Consider the following 26725-nt stretch of genomic DNA (forward strand, 5'->3'; position numbering starts at 1 on the left):
AAAGTAAAGGAGGAAAAAAAGGCAAACTAAAAACAATACTGAGATTAAAAGCGGGGTGGATTCACCAGGGAGGAGAGCGAGAAAGTGAATAATGATTTGACAAAGGGCAAAAGCAAAGCAGAAATGCTTCAAAGTGAACCGCTATTGCGCAAAGAAAAGAAAAAAAAGCAGCAGAGGAAATGATGCTGTGAGATGGGGAGAGGGGAAAACATCGGCCAGCGCTGGTCCCGACCAACTTCTATCTCCATTTATTTCATTTGGAGTTCATTTAAAACCCACCTACATTTCTTCTTAATGCGAACTGACGAGATATCTGCCTTGCACATTTGCCCGTCCGGGCAGATTTATAGACAATATTAGTTTCCCTCTAATGAAAAATCAAGCTTTTCATCTGGTTTAACAACTCCAAATGTCACTTTTATGTTCTGTGACCTACATCATCATTAAAAGAAGTATTTGGCTTTAGAAATGTGAATTTCTGCTCGATTCCTGCAGCTGGAATCATCAAATTGTTGCTGCAGAGAACAAAAATGTATGTAATGTGGTCTAAAATGTATGGATGTTGAAGCAAACGGCGACCAAATCTTCCATATCTGCGACACTAAAAAGAACCGGTTTAAGCAGCTTAGACGGCCTTAAACTCCATCTCTACATATGTGCCAGACTGCCGTGCTAGACTCGATCTTCCCGCCGCCCACCTTATTGCCTTGGCAAGACTGAAAATCCTGGTTTCTCCTTTTCCCTCCTCATAAAGTCCTCAGCTGTGTTTCAATCAGCCTCACATTCAAGAGCAGCAATTTGTTCTCCTGAAAAACACCTTTGATTTTAAGTTACCAGCTTTGCATGAGCCGACGTCAGACTGAATCCTTGTGTTCCCTTTCAAGATATTTGAACGGATCCTCTTCATCTGGGCCATCCGCCATCCCGCCAGCGGCTACGTGCAAGGCATCAACGACCTGGTCACGCCCTTCTTTGTCGTCTACGTCTTCGAGTACATTGGTAAGCACCTCTTGCTCTGTTTTGTCTGTGATGGGCTGCCGATGTGACAGTTTGCCTTTTGTTTTAATGCGAGAGTTGCTTCTAATGGAGCATTTTTACACCCGGCACGACTCCAGGGCGGGGGGGTTCACGTCAACAAGTCTCAGAGAATGGACCCCGGGACCCCGCGAGATTGTGTTGTCTTTCGTCTTGATTCTCGTTGCCCTTTTGTTCCCACCCCTGTTTCTTCCATCTGTCGGCCCTCATTTCAGTCAGATCTGGATCCTTCAGACTCGTTTTGTGTTTAATTGTGCTTTGGAACACAATTTATCAAAGGCTGTGATTAGACTGTGACAGCGGGGCCTGCACATGCACAGACCCCCTCCCTGGTCTCCCTGCTGATGTTCAGCCACACTTTCTTATTTATTCCCTGAATTAAAAGTGGCCAAACTTAAGTTAGATGCTTCGTTTAAGTTTTCCCTCACTGGGGGCTCATGGGAAATGTAGTTGTATCTCTACCTTACAGAGACTGCAGCCGTATTATAACATATATGTTAGAACAGGCTGTGGAATCCATTCAGAATGCATATTTCTGAACATTTCTGGCATATTTATTCTGCTTTTTACTATTTGCTGCGTCCTGATTCCACCAACTTTGGATGCCGTACACACGCTTTATCCATATTATTTGTTATTCTTAAGGTCATGCTGTTTGCACATTTCCACAAGTGGCATTAAGTGTTATATCTCCACATGCCATCTGCCCTTTACATCCAGATTTTTCCATGCATCTTATTTTGCTGCCTGCTGTTTGCTTCTATCCAAAGCTAATTACACCGGGCCTCCAACCAGCTTGAAGATCCCGTCTATTGTGATCAACAACAGTGTGTTTCTCACTGCTGCTGCTTATTTTCAAAGCTTTTTTCTTCTGTGACTCATTCCCCAGTGAAACAAATGATCAGACTTTTTAATACCTTTGCTTTGCTTCTTCTGTCACCTTGTCGTCATCTTTTCCTTTTTCCCCCCTCTTTGTTTTTCTTGCTTCACCCTTATTTGTTTGTCCTTTTTGCTCTTCTTGGTGGGGGAAGCTGCTGTCAGATCAAGGCATCAAACCCAGGCTTTTTTCTCCTGCATCTCCCTCCTGTGTGCTGATGAGGCAGCAACCAACTTCAAAAGTGCCCAGCTGGCACCTTACATGATGGCGTTGTGTACTCTGTCGCTATTAAAGGTTGAAGTTCGGTGGTTTGGGTCGATGTACAGCTGCTGCAGACAGAGTTTGAGACACATTCCCTAATTTAATCACCCTCTCTCGGTCTTTCTTACCCCCCCCCCCCCCCCGTCCCACACTCCTTTGCTGCTGTGGGTAATTTTTTAATAGATATGACATCTAAACATTAAATAGACAGGAATAGGTGGAGGAAAAGTTGATGACAAGCTCCACCATGCATATTTATATCTCCCACGGATGCAATAAAATGTAAATTAAAGATGTATAACAACTGTGCAAAAGGGTTGCTAAGGTGTTTCGCTCACCCACACTCAGACTCAGGTGTAAATGAGGTCTCCAGTTAGATAACACCAACATTTATTTCAATATTCTGTGGCTTCGTTTGGAGCGACGAGAGGAAGAACACGTCCCCGGTCTTGACTGAAGAAAGAAAAATTCTATTTACTCCGGCTGAAGCAGATCCAACAGATCCAACAGTCCAAGTCTTCATCATTGTTGATCATCTGAGGAGTCACATGTGACTTGACATGGCAGCCGATGGTTAATGGCGAGTGGTGAGATGAAGAAACAAACTCACTGAATGTAGCAGAGTTCTTCTTCATCTATTGTTTAATAAAGAGGGAAATATACGTATGGAAGTGTGCACGGAGGACATCGGGCTCACAGAGTGCATGGCTGTGTGGAGGAGACCAGGTGTGGCTGCTCCTGAGGACTTTAAAGCTGAGATGAGCCTCTGGAGAAGCTGCAGCTTCATCGCAGATACAGGTGGAAGAAGGTTGCAGATGTGGAGAAGCCTCTGTGATCTGGACAAAGAGACGCTTTTCTAAAGCTGCTCCAAAAACAACAATGTGAATGTTCTGGCGTGGCGGAGGGTCAAACCCAGACCTCAGAGTCTGTGGCTGCACTCCAATGTGCTGTTGATGCATGGCCCCTATAGGCTTCCAGCAGTCTTGCAAAGAATAGCTGTAAAAGGGGGCTTAATAATCAAAACTGAAATGTCAAGTCTAAAACTTGTTTCCTCTTGTTCGTCTCAGAAAGCTTTGGTAACGCAGTCTCAGGTTTGATGCCCCTTATCAGCAGCCTTAAAAGCTGTAATACAGAATGAATTACACAGTGGGAGTGAAAGTGTTTCAGAGGAGCCCTGCACCAAAGAAAGGTTCAATATGGGCTTATTTCCTTGGTTGGTACATACCGACGCAGGCAGTCCGTCTCCAGTGGGCTTCCTGTTTCATTTTCAGCCTTTGTGGGATTGATGCATTCATGAGCAGGTGCATTGATTAGAAAAGCCTTGACATCCTGTCTGTCTGCCTCCCTGTCTGTCTGTCTGTCTGGCTGCAGATTCTCTCCATAGAAAGCTGCTGGGCCTTTAATGTACAGATGCCTATGCTGCCATCACAAGCAGCTGTACCTCCGTGCACCTCCGTGCACCCGGGTACCTCCGTGCACCCGGGTACCTCCGTGCACCCACACGTGGCTGCTCACCACATATTCCGGCGTGGGTTTGTTTGCTTCGCTATTCTTCTGCAGCAAAATTCCATTTCCTCGCTCCGTGGTCGTCCCCATAGCTCGATCACAAATGCATTCTCGGCCCGTCGCCTTCCTCCCCAAAGCCAACTTCCATTCACACACTGGCTGGTTAATCCAAACTGAAAAGTTCAATTAGGCAGATTATCGATAAAACTCTTAAACACAGGAGCGGAAATACCTTTTAAGTTGCTTGGGACAGGTAAACACTCTTGCCAGCCTTTCCTCGGTGCCACGGAGGAGCCATTGATTTCTCCCACCGACCATTGTTTTGTTTCATGTGTGAGGGATTACCTCCTCTTGTGTACTCCCCCCCCCCTCTAATTTCCACGCTGCTGCTCCTCTCCCATTTACTCGACAAAAGAAGTCATCTAATTAAGGCCACAGTGGGTCCATGATGGGCTGAGGAGTCAGGCCACTCTTCTTTAATGTAGAGGCTTCATCGATTGGCCTGTGGATCCATAAAGTAATCTGCATGCCAGTGGGGCCCTGCTCTGAAGGAGAAGGAGAGAGTTGAGGAAGCGGGTGGGAAATCGTGAAAGGCGACTGAAGGAGTCGGGGCTAACCGAGGGCTGAAACTGGGAAGCGTATAGATTTTCAAAAGGGTTCAAACGGCTGACCGGGAAAGTGCCCCCATGCCGTCAGAAAGTGGCGGAGCCGCGCAGGCCTGCCTCCCGTCCGGAGAGATGAAAGGCCACGGGTAACTGATCACCACTGCTAGGCTGCTCTTGTCATAGCAGGCAGAAATTGGCTAGCAACAGCTCCTCTGTTGCTAGGATCATGAGGAATCCAGCAATTAGGTCCGCGCCGAGTCACCGTGTGAAACCACTGCTGCCCATGTACCCTATAGAGTCTCGGTGTCATCTCCAAATACCCACTGAGAGACGATAATGAATCCTATAGAGAGGAAAATTCTAACTCACAGACTTTAATATCGGAGGCATAATGTGTTCATTTTTAGCCATCAGTGGAAACACATGCGCCCTGTCTTTGGAGGCTTAGGCCACGCTCAGCATAGCCCGATTGATCATTAGCATCACATTTTGATCCTCTGTTATTCATTAAATAGGGATTTAAATGAAATCAACCCACAAATCCTGTAACTTTTAACCGTTCTATAAAATTATCCCGATACTCCTCCGAGCTGGTGCAACTCGTGGCCCAGAAACTGCGGGCTCCCGAGACTGATGCTCGTTGAGCTGCTAGCTTCCAGCTACGCAGCTTCAATGATTTAATAATGCAGCTTCTTCAACTCTTGAGTGGACCGAATAGATCAGTTACAGACGGATCACGGAGAGCTTGCGACGCTCTGTACGTGTCGTACACGATAACAGGGCTGCTGCTTGCTTAGCTTTATGCTTGGTTATGCATCGCGTGACACTGTAATTATGTGAGCGATGTCAGTTTGAGTTCGGGGAATTGCTCTGCTTCTGGAGTGTGTTGTACTATCATTATTACGCTGCAGCGCATTGCTGACGTACCCAAGGAGCTTCAAGGTTCTCAACCACAGCTGGTGGTGCCACCATTGGCCCCAACATCGGCCCCTGATCGTGATAACGGAGTCTTTCACATCACTGTGCAAGGACTTTAGCTAACCACGGGGTTTGTTCTGATTCGGCCACACTGGAGAGATGAACATGGACACGAAGAAAGCTTGGTTTAAGGTCACGCTTCAACATCTCAGACAGATTTCAGACCAGACTTTGACTTTGCTTCACTGCTTCCGTGTGCTTGAGATGGGTCTCCCTCGGGAGCCTCTGGTAGAGGAGCCGTCCGGGTCCTGATGCAGTAAAGTGGCCACAGCTCATCACACGGCTACTGCTGTGTGACTGCTGCCATTATTCTTAATGAAATCGTGTGTTTTACACCAGACGTAATGGCCCGAGCACCTGCTACCTCCGGCTCTTCAGCGAACGCCACGGGATCCTGATTGTTCTTTCCTCTCAGCACTGCTTTTCATCTTGGAATTCTTCCACCATCCCTTTGTTCTTGCTGAATCTTAAACACTGACCTCCGCTGAGGTGAGTGGGGCTTGCAGCTCTCCTGATGCTGTTCTGGGTTCTTCTGTGACCCCCTGGATGAGCCGTCGAAGCTCCATAAAGCTCCGGTGCCATAAAGCCGTAAAAATGACCTTGCAACCATTTTAACACTGATGGATGTTGATGTTTTTGTTTCTTCTCCATCCTGCCAGCGTGATGTGTTGCTCTTTGAGATCTATCTGTTTAAGTAATCACCTCTCAACAGGTTTGGCTGTGATCAGTCCTGGAGGTGGATGGTGACAGTGATCTTGAAATTGGCTTTAATCACATTTAATTCATGCAATAGTTACTATTTGACAGCAGGTGGATGTGGACAGATTTGTTTACCTGTGTTTATTTCCTGGAACGTCAGGAGGAGGGCGTAGACTCACCTGCTTTCCTCTTTTGGTTGTGCTTGTCTCGGTGGCTGTTTGTGTGGCTTGGAGCGTATCTCCGCACACAGCGCCCAGGGACAGAGCTGGGGAGACGAGGACTGACTGCTGGCCAGAGGAGTGTAACACACACACATCCTCACAGACTGATCACACAGACAGGCGCAAAACTGAAGGAATTCAGGATAAAACAACCAAAAATTGAGTGTCATTTCGATTCTTAGAGTCCATTTTAAGGAGATTCCTCACTGTTTTTCATCAAGTCATTGTTTGAATTCCTGTTGTGTATTTGGTTTGTCTAATAGCAGATCTCAGAGCCACTTTTACCTTGTTGGCTTGGCGTGCAGTCACAGGAAAGAACACGGGAGCGTTCAGGAGTCGGACATTTGTATTGTGCGTTTGACTGCGCGGCAGGACCCAAATCTGTTAGCAGAGGACACCAGAGGGGCCTGAGAAACTGGGATTTGAAGAGAGTGCCTGTAAACCTGCACAGTGCGATAGCTGCCTTCCCCTCACGCTTAGCGAAGCTTCTGGAGATGTTTCTGGGCATTTTTAGGTGAATTCAGGTGAAACATTCTTATTGAATTGTGTCTATTTAAAGGATAGTACTTCCTGCCATCCCTGTGCTCATCCACCATCTATGACACTGACCAGTCTTCACCTTGGGTCTCCACCAGTTGGTGTCCAACTAGTATGGGCTGGTTTGTTCTGGATCTGGCCACCATTAGCTGTGGGTTCACGTCTCCCTACCTGTGCTTCTCAGCACTAATGTGTGTTCAGTAATTGCTGGAGCACAACTGCTGACATTTCGCAGGAGCATTAAGTTCTTGCTGCACATTTGATGTGGGTTTGAGTCTGTGAGAGTGTGACGTGCTGTCAGACGGTTGGAAATGTGCTTTCCCACCCTTCTGATGCAGCCTCTCTGCATCTTCCCCTGCGCTGTTTGGACTCTCGCTCCTTCCATTTCATTTCAAGCACGAGCACCGTGTGTCTTGGGTTAAGTGAAAGCATTCGGACTGGCAGTGATTCAATCGGCTGTGTCATTTTGACCCCCGCTCTCCGTCTCAGCGTGAACCTCTTTATTCTAACCAATATGCTTTTTCTTGCTGACGGCTGCCACCTTATATTCATTTTCCATTTCTACTTGAGAGTTTGTGTTTTTCTCTGTAATTTAGTTCACACTTAACAGGTTGCTTCGAGATGCATAAATAAGATGTAGACGGTAAACATCAGGTAAAAGGCAGGAGGAAAAGAAAGGAACCCATGTACTCGTAAAGGCAATCGCCCTAATTTTCAGTGGCAATTGGCATAAAAGCAAGAAACATTAATGTCAAATGATAAAATAAACCTAAAGTGTCACTTCCAGCTTCTTAATAGCCCATTTGTAATGGATTTGGAGCGAGTTCTCTGTTGTTTTGTGTGTTTTAAAGCTTACATGTTTATAGCCCGTGGTGTGGAAGTGAGCGTTGGTTTCACGGCGAGCGCTGCTGGAGCCTGACAAAGCCGCTACATAAAGCTGAAAATCAATAGCTGCGCTTTCATCTGCATCTTCCCTCATCCTATTTCCCCCCATATTACAGAGAACCCCTCTCGCGGCTGATAAGAAGCAGTAGCACTCTGAAATGGTCCAGAGAAATAGTTCTGTCAAAAAATGATTTATCCTCTATGAATAATCACAGGGGTTATTGAATATTTTTAGATTAAGTTAATTACTGGACTATAAAAAGCCCTAAATTGACGCTCTGCTCTCTGAGAAGCGTCACATCTCTCCAGATCTGCTGCTGGTTGAGAGTCGGTTTTATCTTTCTGTCAGCGGTGAGACTCGTTCCGCTTGACCTGACACGCTTGTAGGTAATTGAAGCCGCCATCTTAACCAGGCCCGCTGGGATGTCGGCTGGTGTTGTCCTCCCGCGCATCGTGACCATCCATTCATATCCACGTGCGTGCGCACGTCAGGTTTTGAGACATCAGGCGCTACATTCGAAAGGTGCACGGGGTCACCCAGAAATGGCAAGTGGATGGATATCGGGCGCAGAGCAACACCGGCAGGCGCGCGCTCACTAATTCCACAAAAATAACACGTCACCTCCCGGCTGCTCTCAGATCAGGTTTTGGTTGACAGAGCTGCGAGGTCATCTCAAAGATATATCGGCGAAATCGGGAAACACCGACGCACGTGCGCCAAACACGTCGCCAGGGTCTAACTAAGCACTCTCATCTCCTCAAGTCCATCACTTTGAAGAATAACCTCTCTAAAGTGCACGTTGCTCTGACAGGCGTCCCCGTGTCCTCACTGGACATTAAACTCTTTAACTCCTCTCAGAAGACACCATTTTATGTTCCGTGGCTCACCGTGTGTGTGTGTGTGTGTGTGTGCATGCTTAGAAGGAGCCTGGTTTCTTTCGTTTTGAACTCTGATGAGAACAATAGCGATTATTGCTATTTTCACCTCCACTCACACCTGTTTCTCGGTCTCTCTCACACCGACACACTCCAGCTCTCGCTTTGTTTCACTCGCAGCTGTGTATTTTCACAACATCACGTCTCGTTTCGCACGCAGCCGTCACTCTCTCCTCAACGCGCCCCCTCCAACGGTCGCGCGTGCACTTCAGATCCGTCGGTGGCGCCGGGTTTGCCAGACTTTTGCGGTTCTTAATTATCCAGCAGTTGGAACGCCACTTCCCATGAAAATATCCCGCTCTCATTAACAACTGTGTTATCACACTAATGTGCTGCAGTGGGGGAAACACTGTTTTTTAAACATTTTTACACGTTTGAGCAGAACACGCCTACGCGCTTACTTACATCAGGCTAAACTAGCTCATTTATCATCCTGCATCGTATTATCTCGTGGCCCATAGTACAAGACAGATGGCAGCAATGCCACGAGTGTGTGCATCCGTGTGTGTGCACATGCTTGTGTATATCTCCAGCCTGGCTCGGCCTCTGGGGTCGAACCCAGCTCGGAATGCCAGCTGTGAGCAGCTGGCAGTGACCAAGTTGGTCTCCGTGGATGTGTCGCCCCCTGTGCCAGGACAAACAGGAAGTAAACCCTGGGGCCGGGCACTCTGACAGGAAGGAAGGAAGAGGCGGATGGGGAAGCTGGAGACCAGGTTTGGGTTTTATTTGGGCCGCCTTACAGAACTGAAGCCGCCGAGACTCTCCTTCTGTCACGTGAAGGCCGTCAACCCCGAGACACAAATTCCAAAGGTTCTGCTTTGTAAAAGATTTGCACCGGGACACAGAACATGCCCCAGGCGCGTATTATGGGCTACTCCCTCAGTCTGGTGCGGTCAGAGTAACTGATATAGGCCTCGGTGGTGCATTCAGGGAACCTTGATCGTGCTTGCATGCGAAATAAAAGGAAAACATTTCTGTCACTGGTATTACTGGAACTCAGTCAGTCACACTTCTGGGATCAACTTGTCATGTTGATGATGTGCAAAGGGTGGAAAAGAGGCAATTAGCCAAGCAGCCTTTATTAAGGGGCCATGTTGCCTCCCACTTTCTGCTGATTCTTGGCCAGTGTTGAGTCTTCTGGAGCTCCTCCTACCAGTGACACCACGAGGCAGGACCTGCAGTTGATAGAAGTTAGTGCACCTTTGCCAGCATGACACACGCGTGCCGAGGTGAGACGGTTGGTGTGAGAGAACTTGTTTACTTCACAGATGTGAGAAGGCTCATGCCGAGCACACGTGACGGACCTGGGGGAGTCTGCAGACACCACTGGACACTCACCCTGCTGCCTGGAACATCCTTGCTTGGCTGTAGTTCAGTGATAGTCTGAGAAGGCGTGTCCTTGGGGGGTTGCCTAGAGGTGCAGGGCCTATCCAGAGGTACTCAGACTGCTGCTGGGCAGCAGGATGAACTTTTTGGGTCCATTGTCAGACCCTAGGGTGGTTCAGTGTGTCCCCGGTTCCTGGATGATGAAGAAATTGAACCTCTTATGCCCTCATTTTGTCTGGGAGGAGATCCAGTAGGAAGATTTAATGACCACTGCCCACAGGCACGTCGATCCAGTCCGTCGTTGGTTAGCGATCTGGGTTTCACGGATCACTTTTATATTTGTTTTTATGTATTAGTATTTCAGTTGTTCAGGAAAAAAAAATAAAATCCCGATCTGAATTGCTAAATAACCCCGCTACCTTGATTCTCTTATGGTTCCAGGAGGATGAATTCTCTACACAACCTAACTATGAAAATGATTAATGACCTGAAGCCGTTTCTGCGCATTCATCCGTGCAGCTCTGGATGTTCGCGTCAGTTCTGCCGGCAGCCACAAGGGGCGCTCTTGCCCAATGATCCAGCCGGTGTCCCTCTATCTTAGCCTCATTCCCAGCTTTTTTATAAAAGTGCCACAGAGGTTTCCTAGCAAATAGAACTCAGTGTAGCTGAAGAATGACATTCTATTTTCATTTGGGATGTTTACAATTCATCTTTTCTCCTCCACATCCAGCACAGGTGCCGCGTCCCACGGCGGCGGTCGTATTCATGCCTTGTCATTGTCTTCTGCTCCACTCCGATACGACACTCAGATGCACAACAGATATCCAAAACTGAATACAGATTAGTCCGACAGTAGCCTCTTTTGTCTGGGCACTGTTATAACAGCTGCTCCAGCGACGCATCTGCCTTCAGATGATTGCGATTGATTCGGGTCTATACTCTCTGAGGACAAATATTGTCATCTCTCATCCCATGAGCTCTTGCTAAGTCATAATATTTGAGGATGATGGCAACCCCCCCCCTCTGATATTATGTCTATATCTGTAATGATAATCCTGCCGTGCCGCTCGGGGGGCCGCGTTGAGGTTTGCGTTTTTGCTTTGAACCCTTCTGATGTTGAATTATAATAAATACAAAATCTGGTCACCATGTGAACAAACATTGCCGTGCCGACGGTGCGCTGTGATCTGCCTGGAGACACGGAAGAGAGGGGGTCTCGGAGGCAGGAAGGAGAAACTAGAACTTCAAGAACACAAGGCGATGATGGGAGCACCTGAATGGCAAACGCACGCCGCATTCATGCGGCCTGGTTGTTAATGGCGTCCTGGCACCCAGTCAAATCCTGCTCTTTCTGAGGCTCGTCCTTTCTCCTTGACAAAATTCCACTGGGGTTGCCAAGGATACGAAGCCTGTGCGTCGGTAGCGTTATTTTCCCGACGCCCCGTTCTGTCCTCTCCTCATCCACCTCTCTCCATTTTCTCCTCTGGATTATCGTTCATCGGTCCCAGCTCCTCTCCCCTCGCTGTCGGTGGCTCGTCACAGCTCCCGCGGTCCATCACAGGCGGCTGCTGCTAACGACATCTGATGACACCCATCATTGGAGTCATCAGCCGGAGATAACGGGGATCTGAATGTGTTTGCTGCTTTTGGAATTGTTTCTTTTGTGCTCTCTGGTGTCACATGAGGGGAATATACAGAGCTATTGTAACAGTCTGTTTATCCAGTGTTTGGTTTCTTTGAACAACATTACAATCAAAACCAGCCAAATAGAAAGTAAAACAAAGCCGACCGAGTATAAAAAGCCATTATCAGAGATGATAAAGGAGGGTGTAAATGCAGCGCTTCTCCTCTGAGCGACATTATAGCTCCTGCTTTAGCAGGTAGTTGTCATGTGAGCACTTGAGGTCTCATATAGTCTGAGTGCCATCTCCACCTTCTCTCCCTTTAACGTGAAACAATTACAGATGAAATAAAAGCTTTTTTCCAACCGCCTGTGATCTGTGTAAGGTTTCAGATGTTCTCTCCTCACCTGTTCAGGGGCTGAAGAGTTTCCATTCTTTTAACCTTTGTTCTCTCCCTTTTGTGATTTGTGGGCCTCTTAATTCCTTCTCGTACATCTCTTTAATAACGTCTACCTTCACCCCGCCCTCTTAGATTTGTCTTCTTTCTCCATCTACACACTTTATTCCCCAGCCCAAATGCTCACTTCATGATGGAGCTCCCTGCTCCGTCTGTAGACAATAAATCTCTCTGTCTCCTTCCAATTCCCTTTACCTCCAATTTTCTCTCACCTGCCCCGCCGTCTCCGCAGCGCTCATTCCTCACCAGCTCTCTCCGCTCTCTTTTGTCTCCTCCAGAGGAGGAGGTGGAAAACTTTGACGTGTCCAGTCTCCAGGAAGAGGCTCTGAGGAACATTGAGGCTGACAGCTTCTGGTGCATGAGCAAACTGCTGGATGGCATCCAGGTAAGATGACACTTTAGGTTTTATCCCGAAGAGACTGCAGGCGCGGGCCTCAGTGGTCTAAAACTATAGAGCCACTTCTTTCATGAACTTCTGACGGCGCAAAGAAAGCCGGACACACCAGAGGGCGGCTAAAAATAAGTTGTGAAAGCAGGGTTTTTATCGGCTTTTCATCCGCGCTAATGCTGTCAATCTAAAGCATTTAAAAAGCAGGACGGCGTTCTGGCGTCTGGACGGCCTGCGGAGCCCCCCTGGCAGCATGAGCGGGACATACAAAGCAGCTTCTCTGCGTGGGCTTCAGGAAAACAATAAAATGATTGTCTTGCATATTCTAAAGCCGGAAGAGGGTCTGGAGAGCAGTTACTTGCATACAGACGGCAACAGCAAACTTCATTTTGCTCCAATATTTCCTTTCCAGAGCCCTTTTGCCCAGCAGGCCTCTTTATCCACCTCGCGCTCACAAATCATTTTGCAGCCATCTGTCAGTTCTAAACGTGCCTGCCTGCAGTGCTGCTGGATTCGCTCTCAGCGGTGCTGCTATCCAATAGTATCTGGCTACTGGACTCTGAACCGGATTATTGGATAAATTCGGGCATTTTTTTTGTTTTTGTATCAGGAAATGTAAAGTACAGTTTGCTTAGTGGTAACAACAGAAGCTTATTAAAGCCCTGAATTTTCTTTGTGTCGACGCAAAGTGTGTTTTAGCGCAGCTCATTAGCATCCGTCTGGTCTGCCTCGTTGGGTCGATGGTTCTAAGCTTAAGGAGCACTTGAGTTAAGTAGCATCTAGCTGTGGATTACAATAAATGAATTAATTATGCACAATGTCACTTTCGCCATATGAATGTGAGGTTTAGTGGCAAAAAGAAATATTTGGGATCTTGTAGAGATCTGCAACGATAAAAGGTCTTTAATAGCTGTGTGCTAATTAGCATTCCTACATTCAAAATATAGCCTTTTCATGATGCATAACTCATTATATGACCAAGTACTTCACTAAAGTTTAATTAACGGTAAGGAGCACGTGTTGTGCATAAGATGGGAACATCCATAAATAACTATCAATTGGTTAGGCTATTCATTTAGGAAATTAATAGACGCTGTGCCTTGTTGCCCCTGAGAGAGCAAGACGGTGCGAGTGTGTGTCTGTGTGTTCTTCCCTCTGTTTGTGGAGGTTGCTTGTCCCCACACTTGTGTGTATTTGTGACCTTGGCTCCAAACTAATTATGTGCAGTGCACCAGGGAAGCCCGCGTTTCCCCCCCCTAATGCTTTCTAAACAACCTGACAGAGGCTGAGTGCCTCTGCACTGTAATTAGTTGGTGATCCCGGCTCTGACCTCTCCTCAAACCCGTCTCACATCCACATGTACCATTTCACTTAACTGCGGGCCTGAATGTGGGGGTCCACAGGTCACAAAGAGTCTCTTGGAGCAATTACATTTGCACATTGCCTTTTAAGCACCTTATAAAGTCAGCGTTTCCTCCAGATCCGCCTCCACTTTGTTGTGGGGCAGTTTGTGTAAAATATTTAAAGCGGCTTGATTACACTCACAACACAGAGCCGAGTCATAATTATGATGTTTTAAGAGGGCTCTAAGCACTTAAAGGCAGCTTTAGCTGTATTCATCTACGCGCCACAGTTGTTTTTTTCTGGAATTATCTGTGCTAATTGTTTAATTTAATGCAGTTAATAGGCCTTTGGCTATAATTTTAATATTTGACTGCCACTGCGCTTTATATTTTCACTTTCACTTGACACTTGCAGCTTCTCCCTGTGGCTGCTGCTGCTGTAATGGGCAACATGGGGCAAACTGGAATTAAAGAAAGTGAGGAGAGATGATCCCAGGTTGCGTAGCAGAGCGAGGCCCCGTCCCCTGGCCCCATACCTTGGTTAAAAAGCTGGTGCAACTGCTTGGACAAAACTACGCGGCGCACGTTTCACCATCGCCAGCAGCCAAGTAGCCTAGAAGAGAAACCAGCTTTGCTAATTGAACTCATTTAAACCAAACAGTCTTTTGCCCAGCTGAGCAGAAATATCGCGTCTGCCTGTTGATATGATGTTGATGTGGACATTTCTATGAATACTCAGCTCCCACTCAGCATTATCTGCCATTAGAATCAGGCCAAATGACCTCCAAGTAGAGTTTGAGCTCTTTAAACCTGCATAATATACTGCAGAGCCAGTCCAAACACTAGTTTTTTATATTTACAAACCGCATTGCTATACTTTTATAAATTTAACATATTGAAAATGTGTATTTTCATTTAATCTCCCAGTTAATAACCCCAGCGAAGCAGTAACCACTTGGCTAATAAAGGGATCTCAGTTTTTCCGCTGCCGTGGTGGAACCAGAGAGCTCTCCTGATGAGAATCACGGACTCCACGATTCCTGCTCGGCTCTTTCCAGCCGCTGTCTGTCTGGAAAAGCCGAGGATCTAATCTTGAACACTTGTGTGAGTCTGGGAGTATCATTTTCATCCATCAGAGTGCAGCTGAACCCGTGCAATCATCCTCCTGTTCGACTCAGAAATCTGCCGCAGACGTGCCCAGATGAATTACTCCAGCTTTAAAATATGTGATTATGCGCCGCAGAAGACCAGTTTAGGAGCCGTTCTTTTTTTACAAATGGAAAGAGGAAAGAGGAAGACAAACGCGCGCAGTCTGAAGCTTAGTCACATCTTACAGGTGTAAACAGACTGTGTTATCGTCGTGGAGACGAAGGCCGTCTCACCTGCCACATTCAGAGGAGGGAAAAGAATTTGAAAAGTTTAAAAGGTCCATTATTCTGTCAGCACACCCTTGAGGGCTCTCAGTTTTCCATCCAGCAGATGAAAACCTCTCTTTTATGTTAATTTTGCAGATATGCGTTTTACAGCCAGGGTCCTTAATGCGTTTTTCCAGAACGGGACCCAAGTTTGAAAAATGAAAATTGTTGCCTTGGGACGTGACCATATTATAATTCTCCAGCAGTCTTTACGCAGGGGGGTTCAAGCACCTCGTTCACCCCGCACTGGTCCGTCGCGTCAGCCTTAATCAGGAGGAACACGTTAAATATCTCTGTTAATCACACTTTGTTGTAATTTGGCTTCTTCCTAGAAAAGAATCCTCATCAGCTTTCGTCGGAGCGGCGTTTAGATCAGAGAACAAGCTGTGAAAATATTAGCCTGCCTGGCTTATGTTGTTTAATCCCCCCCCCCCTCAGTAATCTCTGAAGTGTCCACACCAGCGCAGAGGAAGCAGCAGAACCGTCTCCGCAGGACTGAACCGGCTCGGCGCCGCTGTGTGCGTCTTATCGCTCTGCCTCATCCGTCTCCCACAATCGCCCCCCCGTCCACACATTCACGTTCCCAAGAATGACAGATCGTCCCGTCCGTCCTTCAGTCCCCCCCCCCCCCTTTATCGCGACCTGTCATCTCTCCCTCTCACCTCTCTGTCCTCATGTCTCTCACACGGACCACCAAAGCGCCGTTGTGTCGGGCCTGTCCACCTTGCTGATGGACATTCTGTGACACAAAGGGAGGCAATTTTACCCCGGTGTGAAGCCATTGTTGTCGGTAATATAATGGACCGCGAGGTGAAGCGACGCTATTGATTCAGCTGTCGGGAAGGGGCGGGGGGGGGCGTTCGCGCGGCCCGTGTCCGTCGGTACACTCGGGCGGGGCGAGGAAGCTGCTCTCGCTCGCCGGGTCAGACGCAGTGGATGCCCAGATGGCGAGAGAGGAGGAGAATGTATGAATAATGAAGAAGTGAGTGTTGATTTCCTCCCGTTGCCTCAGCCGATCAAAGATCCAGCATATTGGATTTGACAAAGGCAGGAAATGAGCTGAAGAGCAAGAGGCAAAAGGAGGGAGGAACTGGAAAACAAGGCAGAACTACGGTTAAAAAGTGTAAAACAAATAGAAAATACAGGGAAAGAGAGAAATTGTAATTATCCTCCCCTTCCTTACCCCGAACGCTCCTCTAAAGAAATCTATTTAAACAACAAGCAGCCGCCGAATGAAATACAGCGACATGGAACAAAGTGAAACAACAGGGAGCAAAACAAAGCAGAGGGGATATAATGGCAGTATAGCCTCATTAACACCACCCGCCCGACAAAAATAGGCATGGAAATGGAAAGCAAGGTGGGAGGGGAGTCAAAATAGGGAGGACGGAAGTAGGAGACTTAACGGGGGTCAACGAGAAAACAGTAGAAATGATGGAAGGGCGGGAAGTGAGGATGACTGTCAAAGAGATGGAGGGGAAAGATTAACGTAGGGGTGTGGAGCCGTCCGCTGTACGTATGGATGACACGCGGCGCTACAGGACGCACGGAAGCATCCGTGCATCGGCGTCCCCGCTGCCTGTGGACGGGACGCTCAGGTCGCCGCCGCATCGCGGCGCTAACGTCTAGCGCGCACCCAAGGTCAAGTCCCTGCCTCTCCCGTGGGAACGCGGCCAGCAGGGAGGCGGTCTCGCCGTTTCAGCCGTCGAACTCCCGCACAAACGTGGATGTCATGTGATTGAATAACATCGCTGACCTCGGCCGCGTGAGGTCAGAGGGGTCGCGCTACGGCCTCCTGCTACGACGTACTCGTGATGCTCTTGCGTCCAGTCTGATGGGTTCTTGAATTGATGATTAAACCTGAGAGCTGGACTCATAATAATAATATTAATGGCTCCAGTTAGGGTGAAAGGAAGCGTTTCCACGGTAACTGATGGCACCCAAGGGGACACACACCTCCGTGGTTTGTCTCCCTCCTCTTTGTCCTCTACCCATCTGGGGGAAACTTTTGCCACCTCAGCTCTTCAGTAACGCTGAAATGACCCCTGAAGGAAACCTAATCCTCCGCGCTTTAGCGTGCGCGCTTTAGCGTGCGTGCACGAGGAGAGCGCTTATCTGCCGCCCTCACTCGGATGCCTTTCTGCCTGCCCGCCCCTCTCTGCTGCCCGCTCCCGTTGTGTTCCATTCAAGCACTTTTCTCTTCTCGGCCCCGATAAGTGCTGAGTTTCACTTATTTAGTCAAATATCGCTCCAGAATATGAGGTGATGAGACGAACTCAAATATTTATTTGACTGCAAAGCGACTTGTACGTTCTTCTCTGGAGCTTCAACATCGGCTGTGAGCTCGGAATTTCCATTCTGGCGTTTTTAAAAGGATTTATGTGGAATGCACCTTGGCCAGAATAAACGCTCCGAGTACTGACTCTGGGGCCAAATGGCTTCGAGTTGCCTCCTCCTAATATACTTTTTCTAGCATTTTGGATTTGAAGTCAGTAGCTGAGATGAGTTTCTTTGTTTCACATCAGAGGTTGGGAGCTTGCTGACTTCATCTGACCTTTTCTCTTCAGGACAACTATACGTTTGCTCAGCCTGGTATCCAGAAGAAGGTGAAGGCTCTGGAGGAGCTGGTCAGCAGGATTGATGGTAAGTCATCGATTTAACCCCCCAGCTATGAACACGTGCACACGTGAGGCTGGAAGGGCGGCCAGGCTAACTTCATTCACCTTTTTTTAAATCTCGCGGGCTCGTATTGGTGGGGTCTCCGCGTCATCTGTCCCTCCCAATCCTCCGTCCCATCAGCAAACGCAGTGATCTTCAGCTCAGGTGGAGGAGAGCTGCTCGCTGTACCTGTGTGATTAATAGAGACGCAGCAGTCGCTGGGTCAGGAAAATGATCGGGATTAATGGCAGAGGGACGGAGACGGGTGACGCCATCCATCATCTGTGAAGAAAACATCACATCTCCTGCAAAGGCTCATCCTTCTGTTCTCCTTACCTTGCTGCTAGCCACTTGCTTTCCTTACAGCGGAAGATCGCACGTTCCCGTCCGGTTAACAGCGACTTCTCCCCGCTTTAATTATTCACTCGCGTGCCTCGCCGGGGTTCGGAGCAGGTAATCACCGAAGCAGCTTTTGTTTCCGCAGCTTGAATCTTTTATTGTTGGGTTTGTAATCACACAGCACTTCCATTATGTCTTGCTAATGTTCCTTCTGATTAACTGTCAGGCAGATGAGCTCTTCCTGGAGCTCACAGAGGCCTGGCTGATGTTTGCGTGCCAGATTTACACCCCCACATCCAAACTGGCCTCGCATTTGAGAACCCCTATGATTTGTCGTAGCTCCGGCTGCATTGTGCCCAACACCTCTTATCAAAGTCTGCCTTTTCGCTGTGGTCATGTTCCAGGCTGACCTTGTTGCTGTCAGACTATCCTGTCATCTGCTCTGCCAGGCAGGCGCAGGAACTCGCCACCTACGCTTGCAGTGGGTGGATGGTGGGTGGGAAGTAAACTAGTAAAGCACAGGCAGGTGTTCCTGTCTCCACGATTAAACTGCCGGGGAGATGTGATTTTCTATAGGTAACAGTGCGACATTCCTGCTTCATCCTTCACCACGCGAGCGTAGCGCTGCCATCCCAGTTGGGGGGCAGAGCCCTTTCCTGTCTCGAGCTTGACATTAGCCACTCTAATGTGACAGCAGATTGCATTTATCTCATGCTGCAGGATCGTATTTTGCCCTTGACGGTGCATCTCTTTTATTTCCTCTCATCATCTCTTCTAGAATTACCTATCACAGCTTATCAGATGACACGTTAACCTGGGGGAGGCGCATTGTCGCGCCTGTTTGGCAACTCCTTTCTTTTTCATTAATCCTGGACTTAATGCTATTAGGACGAGCGGACGCTCTCATTAATCTGCAGCCTCGCTGCTTCATCTCGCTGCTCGTTCAGGTGAGATGAGGAGATAAAAACCTGTTGCTGGTTAACAAATGTCTTATTGTTCATTAGAATAATCTCCGGGTGAATGAAAGAGCATCCAAGGACATGAGTAAAGACATGTAGCTCGTTAAGACGATGGGGGAATCGTGGATTGCGGGATGGAGCAGTCGCCTGGTTTTCTGCCTCCGCTCACTTTTTTATTGCATTATTGTCGGCAGCTCCGGCCCAGTCGGGGCTCGGCAGAGGATCTGGTGTCACACAGCACCTTTTCTGTCACCTTCTCTCCACCAAGCGTTGGTGGGGGCCCCTCCTTCACAATGAAGAGTTCATCATGTGAAAGCAAAGAGGAAATCAGAGTAACTAACGCAAGACTTTCACGAATTACAACCTTTTGCTTTTCCAAGATGCTTTAAAAAAATCAAACCCGTAGCATTTACTTTGATTTTGCTTCACCGAGTGGCCCTTCTCCTCTTTATGGAACAGCCCTCCTTGTAATGAGGCATACAGCTTCTCATTAGCCTCGCCTGGCTAAGTTCTCTGAAGAAACGCCAGTTTGTTGTGATGTTCCTGCGATGTCTCTGTCTCCCTTATCTCTGGATGTGTGTTTGTACTGCAGACAAGTACATTAGCGCCAGTTAATCAACATGCAAATTGGCCTAAGATGAATTTTTGTATGTAGATGAAAGGACAAGCTGACAGCACACGGCGACGCCGACGCTAATTTATATTCTCCTAGCACCTCGCGCATATTCTGCCTGTGCGTTATTTTATTTAACGGTTTCCTCTCGTGCCGCTTTACCTGATATGTGGAGTATTTTCTCTTCAAAATGCAGGTTTTGCATTATCTGTCGGTGCACAGCAGCCATTAAATGTAAAATATGGAAAGACGCAACAGAAATGTCGGCACAGCAGTGTTTTTATGTCCGTCCCGTCGTCTGCGCACGTTCTGGAGACACTGTTGTTGCAGTCATTCAGGAGAGATGCTTTTTAAACGCTGGCAGTAAAACACACACCTGCTGGTTCTTGGCATCCTTCCATTGGCATAAAAAAGTTTTTTCTCCCTTTTGTTTTGCTTATTTGGAGGAAAATCTATAAATTCGAAAGAAAAAAACAATAGGACAAGAACAGAAGAAGTCTGTTCTCATGTTACAGAACACATCTGATCAGTCCGGCTTCCTAAATTAAAAGTGGGAAGATTCCACCGGGATGAGCACATTTAGTCGAGGCGTGCGCGATGAAGCCGCGGCGACGCTTTAAAATCAAAGATCTTGGATTCGAGTTCGAGTGGAAGACGGAGGAAACCAGAAGTCAGCAGTCGAGCAGAAAAAAGGGCGTAACGGTAATTACGTTTCATCCCAAGGAGAGGCGGAATCCGGGAAGAACACATCCTGTCAGCAGGATCCTTGGAGCCGCGAGCCGCTCGCCGCGCGACCTCTGACCTCCCTCCAACCCCACACAAGTCACGAGCGGCTCTCCTAATTTTTAACCAGTGGGGAAAAAGTGCGCCAAGCCTCATCTGTCAATTCCTTGGCTTCCTTTTGTCCCTTTTGTGCCTGCTGAGCCCCCACTTATTACCCCCCCCCCCCCCCCACAAAAGCAGCCCCTTCAGCCTCTCCACGCTCTCCCTCCTCCACCCTCTGATGTTCATTAGTGCAACTTACCAGGCTGGAGTTGTTGAACTCTGCCTCGCTGCTAGCCCAGTTAGCTCCGTTAGCCTGTCAGCATCAGGCCTGAGCTCCTAACGAGCTCTTTTTTTATGCTTCTGCAGCCGCATGTGATAATTAAACTGCGGAGTGTGAAATACTCGCTTTGTGTTTACTTCACGGCCCGCTCGTGCGGCATAATTGGTAAATATGCACGTTAGAGCGGCGCGTTCACGTGTCCGCCGCGCGTGGAGATTATTAATGCGCTGCGGATACTTTGTTTAACGTCTCGTTTTATTAAAGCTGCATTCTGGGGGCGCGCACGTCGTGTCAGTTGGCTCTGATTAAGAGCAGACAGAGAGGGGAAAGGATGCTATAGTTCCCTCCTAACTGCCTTTTTTCAAAGATTCTCTGACAGCTCTTTAATTACAGCTCTATTATGGGATGTGTGCACAATTGTGCGAGGGAGAAGAACTGCCAGCCGGGTTTGATGGCTGTGAAATAATGCCTCGCTGAATACCGAGTGGTATTTTTAATCTTTTGTTCTGTAAAGAAGCATAAAACAAATATTTATCATGAGCGGCAATGATAATGGAAGACGCCCTTTGTGTCCCGGCCCGACAGGAAGTGGATTCTTGGCTGACGCACGTGCTCGTCTCTGCTGACGACAGTTGACCTCTGACCCCGCGCCGTGATGGGACCGAGCCGTGCGCGTGTGAGGGCAGGGAACGCATCTGTTCCCACACAACAATCCCGGGACACCTTCGGATGCGTCGTTAGATGATTCCCGTTAGCTTTCTGTCTCCTTCCCTCAGCTCGCCCTCTCGTCTCCCACCAACTTTTAAAACCACTTGTTGACGAGTGTTTGACTTCTATTCCAAAGGCCACGTTCATATTCTGAGGTGGGGAAGCCTGAACGAGCACCACGTGTTATAGCTAAAGCTAACCGCTAAACCCGCTGCCTTTACAACGGCGCGTTACTGACGTAAGAGATGTGCATCGCTTCGCCATTATGAGAAGCAAAAACATCAACGTGCTTTTTAAAAAGGCCTCCTGCGTCACATGGCTGCTGCGTCACCCCCCCTCTGACGTGAATCCACTCCCATCCCCCTCCGCCGTGGCGGTGATAGCTCTGTAATTACATGTCTATAATGGGGAAGAGGTGGCGGGTGGGACCGTCGGGGCAGCGGTTATTACCAGGGACGGATGAGTCCGGGAACGCCATCCTTCCTGACACGGTTGTTATTCGGCGGTCGAATTGGAAACGGCCACATGAGTGTGTGTGTGACGTGTGTGTGTGAGACGTGTCTTTAAGGCCATGATTGTTGTTTTGACAGAGACGGTTCACCGCCACATGCAGCACTACGAGGTGGAGTACCTCCAGTTTGCCTTCCGCTGGATGAACAACCTCTTGATGAGGGAGTTACCACTACGCTGCACAATCAGACTGTGGGACACCTACCAGGTACACACACACACACACACACACACACACACACACACACACACACACACACACACACACACACACACACACACACTGGTGCTTGTTTACGTGCTGTATTGTGTTCCGCCTTCAGTGACTATGTGGTCACAGTGTTTGATGAGATATGAACAACGGACAGAAGCATCATTAGAATATGGATGAGGACTTCAGGGCACGGCTCCAAAGTTTGACTTTTTTTTCTTTCTTCCGTTTAGCCGTTTCATCATTTCGATTTCCTCTAATCTTTTAGTCTAAAGAGCATCAGAAAAGTAGGCTCACGCTTCCAGAGCCCAGGATTTACTGTCTGGATTTCATATTTTACTGACATGGCTGCTATTTAATGTGCTAAAATCCAAATGTTCGATCCTTCTTCTGAAAGCTTCCTCTGTTGTTCATTTCTTGTTAAAGCTTATTTTATATGTAGTAGGCGGTGACTCTTTGACATAATCATGCACTATTCATCATAACTAATGAATAAACCAGCTAAACTAGTCATAACACATCTGTGCCACTAACTGAGAGGAGGTTGAAGGACTGAAGTAGCTTCTTCTAAGACCTGATGGTGGATAGAAAGAAAGGAAGAGGAAGAATGGGAATCATGCACAGGTGCTGGAGGATAAATATCAGATCGGCTCTGAACTCTGAGTGAACCGTCTGCAGACTTATTCTAAATGACATTTAAAAAAACTAGCACATTTAACATTTCTGACCTTTGCTTTCATAAAAACCACCCGCCCAGATTCTGCGCATTAGCGTCAGAGCTAGCCTGGCCTGGGCCTCGTCGGGCCACCTCTGACCTTTGACCTTTAAAAGTGAATAGTAACGACAGAATGATCCGTGTCGTCGGAGTTGGAACAAGAGTGATTTAATTGTTGACTGTCTTAAATTGTTGACTTTTTCTGCTCCAGGGCAGCATCCTGAGAGCTAGCTAAAGTGGCGCTAACGACTAGTTTCACACGTCGGTGCAGCAGCTCCGTTACACCTCACTGGTGTCCATAGTAACAGGAGTTTTGGGGGATTTTTTTTTAATCATAGTTCAGAAGAGTTGAGAAGAACAAAAAGAAAATGATCCCAAAGTGTCATCGCTGTGAACCAAGCGTGAAGAGCACAATGAAAGAATCCATTTTGATACTTGTACTCATTGTTATTTTAATAACTGTATTGTGTTGGGCTCATGCACATATCGTCAACTTCAAGCCTAAAATAGGAGGAATAAATGATTAAACGCTCCTGTGCCGTGACGTGACAGCTACCCGAGTGCACGCCGCCGTCCTCTAAATATTTCATCCTCGACGGTATCGCCGGGACGGCGGCTGCGGCTCGCTCGCTGGCTCGCTGGCGGAGACGTCGCACAAACACGTGGGGACGCCTCGTCTGCCCGGCTCGCTCGCAGTCCCCCCTGAATACGACTTCCTGCTCGGATATTAGCCCCGTTCTGCTCTTGTCTCCTCAGTTTCTCCCACTACAGCTGATCCTAACGTGCGTCCATCATCCGAAGGGAGAACCTTTATCTTTAGGTTTCTATCAGATGTATAGACGGCATATCTGCCCCCGGCGTGAAGCCCTGGTAGCACTTACTCAGTATTGAGATGACCCTTCTGAATAGTAGCAACATGCTAATGGTTCCATCAAGCTCTTCAAGTGGATCAGCGAGTTCCATTTGTTCTTTTTCCCCGTCAGAGAGAGCGGGTTAAAGACATAACAGTGATCACCCCCCACAAATGTGTTATATTAGACAGTCCGTATTGAGTTTCTCCATGCTAAGCCTCAACTTTTCCTCAATTAAACTGATAAAATCACTGTAATGAGTGATTTGTTGGGTCACCGAGCTAATGACTACATCACATGTTCTCGCTAGCATTAATGTGTTGATACGGACTAATTGAAAGCTGATTCTGGGTGAGATTAAACTGTGTTTTTGGCCCCGTGCCTTGTCCATGATGGATGAAAGAAGAGGAATCAGCCTTTTGAGGAGGAAAACCCACATCCGGTGGCCGTCGCCAATGGCGATAATGAAGAAAGAGACCTTGATTCGTGCCACTGAGCATGTGTGCACGTGCCTTTGTGTTCCAGGGGAGATTTTAACCCGAGTGTTGTCACATCCCTGTTGTGGTCTCGTCTCCGTGGTGTGTCCATCTGCTCTCTAGCCCGGTCCAGCCCACGACACTTCGCTCTTTCTGTCACCAACCGGGCCATTTTCTGCCTCCGTCCTCTTTTTCTGCTTCCCTTTCTGCCGGTGCAGGTTTTCTTTCATCTGACGCCGTCTGATAAAACAGCCAGGAAGGACGTCGTCCTGGAACTCACACAGGAAAATTCGCCCGCACCTTTGATCAGCAGAGGGGCAGCTCGTGCAACAGGGACCAAATTATCCCTGTTGCATGGAGCATGAAATTAGCAAGTAGCACGGATGTTCCAGGGGCAGCGCGACATTTCCAGGTTGTGAAATATGCTCCCATTCCATATGACGGGCTAAATTTACCGAGCAGGAGCTTTATTGCTTCTACTCTCGGCGCTTTGAGCCAATTGAATATGTTAGATGCTGCAGGAAATAATTAGCAATTTGGTGCAGCTATTGTGGGGTAATTAGCTGACATTATTAGCGTTAAAACAGTCGATTTGCCCCCCTGTGAAATCATTTAATTTCATGTTTGTTGAGATTAGCATGATGGTCAACAGAAAAACCCACTTTTTCTGATTTTATAGGTGATTTATTCCCTCCCTCAATAGGGTTGCGATTAGTTTCTCTCGCGATTTAAGTGGAGATTTTCCTGAACTGGGAACTTTAAACACGAGTGTTTAAGGAAGCGAGTCCAATTCCAGCCTAATTCTTGCCACAGTGAAGTTGTCAGAGTTATAAATAACAAGCAGTTTAGCACAAAATATCCTTTTTCCCTCCACATTTCAGCCGTTTCCCTCTGACCTTTGCACTTGTAGAAAAACAGCGTGTCCCTATCCATCACTCGAGCTGCCAAACTGCCGCTTCCCTCCGACCGCGTCCCACCCCGGTGTGGCCTCGGGCTTCTGGATTGGTTTGGGAAGTGGTGTCAGGAAATGAAAGGCGTCTGGGATGCGCGCTGGAGGAGCCGCCCAGACGTGGCTCTGGCAGTCTGCTCGGGTTTATGGGATGTTGTGCTTCCAGCTGCAGAGCTGAAAATCCCCGTTAGCTGTTTCCATCTAACGACGCGATCTCCGGATAATCGAGAGAAATGGATGAAGACGTATGTTCCAACACAACAAGACGCTTGTGTCAACATTCCGCTCATCTGCCTTCCTACATTTAGTTTCTCTGACAGCAGCATTTAGTGGGGCTACGCTCGCTAATTTAGCTGCTTGTTGCTGATTATCAGACGTAACCGAGCCGGATGCTGACGGCAACAAAAGTGGAGCTTTACTTTTCTCCACCTTCCACAAAGGAGACGCTTTAACACGTAGCCCGGATAACGACCCGACTCCTGTCGTCCTTATCCCCGATCATGGTTGCCATGGAGATTGAACCATTTCCTGTAGCGGTGCGATACTGTTGATTATATCAGACGTGACGTAGCTGGCGGCACCTGCGTTTTTAAAGGTTCTTGAAGGTGGCGTGACTCTGCAGCGGCGCTCCTTGCTTTGCATTCTCTCCGCTTCCTTTCTCCTCCCGTTGCCCCCCCCGTCGCCGTCCCCCCCCCGTCCCACCTCTCACTTCCTCCCATCTTTGATCAGCAGCGCTTGTCAGTCCCAGCCAATGTGGCAGGTGGAGGAGCCGCCTAAACACCGGGGAAGAAAGAACTCCAGACCGGCTTGACAGGCGCCTTCACTCGCACGGCAAAGTTTGCTGCGCCGATCACAATAATGAGGGTGGGAAGTCGGGAGCCGAGGCAGCTGAAGTGATTCCAGGGAAGGCTGCGCGGATCAGGAAGGGAAACGGGGACGGCAGCTGTTCCTCAACAGGCGGAGTTGTCCGTTCGTGTGTTCTCGGGAAACGTCGTTATTCGTACGTCCAAACTGACAAATACGCTCCGAGTTTCATGGATGTGTCTGTCCAGGGACAGCTCGGTATCCCATAATGCAGCAGCGGGACCGGGACCTGGTCTGTGCCCCCCCCCCGTGCATCGGACGGGTCCACGACTCCCGTCTCCGATTGTTGCTTCTCCGCCGGACTGTATCGGAGCTCTTATCGTTTTGGCCGGGGTGATCTAAATTAATTCGTTATCTCTTTGAAGCTGCCTGGTCCGATATCCTGGAGGCCCATTTCAGCTGCACGACTAATGGAATTCCTCCTTTGTTTGAAGTGATGAATCTCGCCCCTCTCGGCTCGTTTGGATCTAAAGTCGGGAAGTCGAAGCAGACAAGCGTAAATGCTGAACCCACCGTAGGAAACGCCTTCACGCTGCCGATGTGGGACAGGAAGGACCCCTTCGTACCTGGAGACGGACGGATGTGGACTCGGGATGTGGACAAAGTTCGGACTGAAATGAAGCCACATTCCCTGACCTGGAAAATCCCTTGTGCTCTCCTCCTGATCCCCACGATTCTCCAAGGTTAAATCAGCCGGAAGACAGTCCTCCAGCCCACCATCGAGTGGCCGCGGATG

At 48.3% G+C, this 26725-nt stretch overlaps 1 protein-coding gene across 5 annotated transcripts in view; it reads left to right on the forward strand.

Annotated features, from left to right (window-relative positions):
- tbc1d22a (TBC1 domain family, member 22a) overlaps positions 1 to 26725 on the forward strand; it is a 59213-nt gene that overhangs the window by 21044 nt on the left and 11444 nt on the right. For 4 of the 5 annotated variants that reach the window (XM_057022077.1, XM_057022075.1, XM_057022076.1 and 1 more), the window contains 4 exons: positions 885 to 999; positions 12224 to 12330; positions 17659 to 17734; positions 22004 to 22131. In XM_057022077.1, coding sequence (XP_056878057.1) covers positions 885 to 999; positions 12224 to 12330; positions 17659 to 17734; positions 22004 to 22131 — 426 coding nt within the window. Of the gene's footprint in view, positions 1 to 884; positions 1000 to 12223; positions 12331 to 17658; positions 17735 to 18866; positions 19036 to 22003; positions 22132 to 26725 lie in introns of those variants that run through there. The other variant, XR_008948203.1, reaches the window with a different exon arrangement.

This window comes from Takifugu flavidus, chromosome 22 (assembly GCF_003711565.1).
Source record: "Takifugu flavidus isolate HTHZ2018 chromosome 22, ASM371156v2, whole genome shotgun sequence".
In the NCBI taxonomy this organism is placed as follows: Eukaryota; Metazoa; Chordata; class Actinopteri; order Tetraodontiformes; family Tetraodontidae; genus Takifugu; species Takifugu flavidus.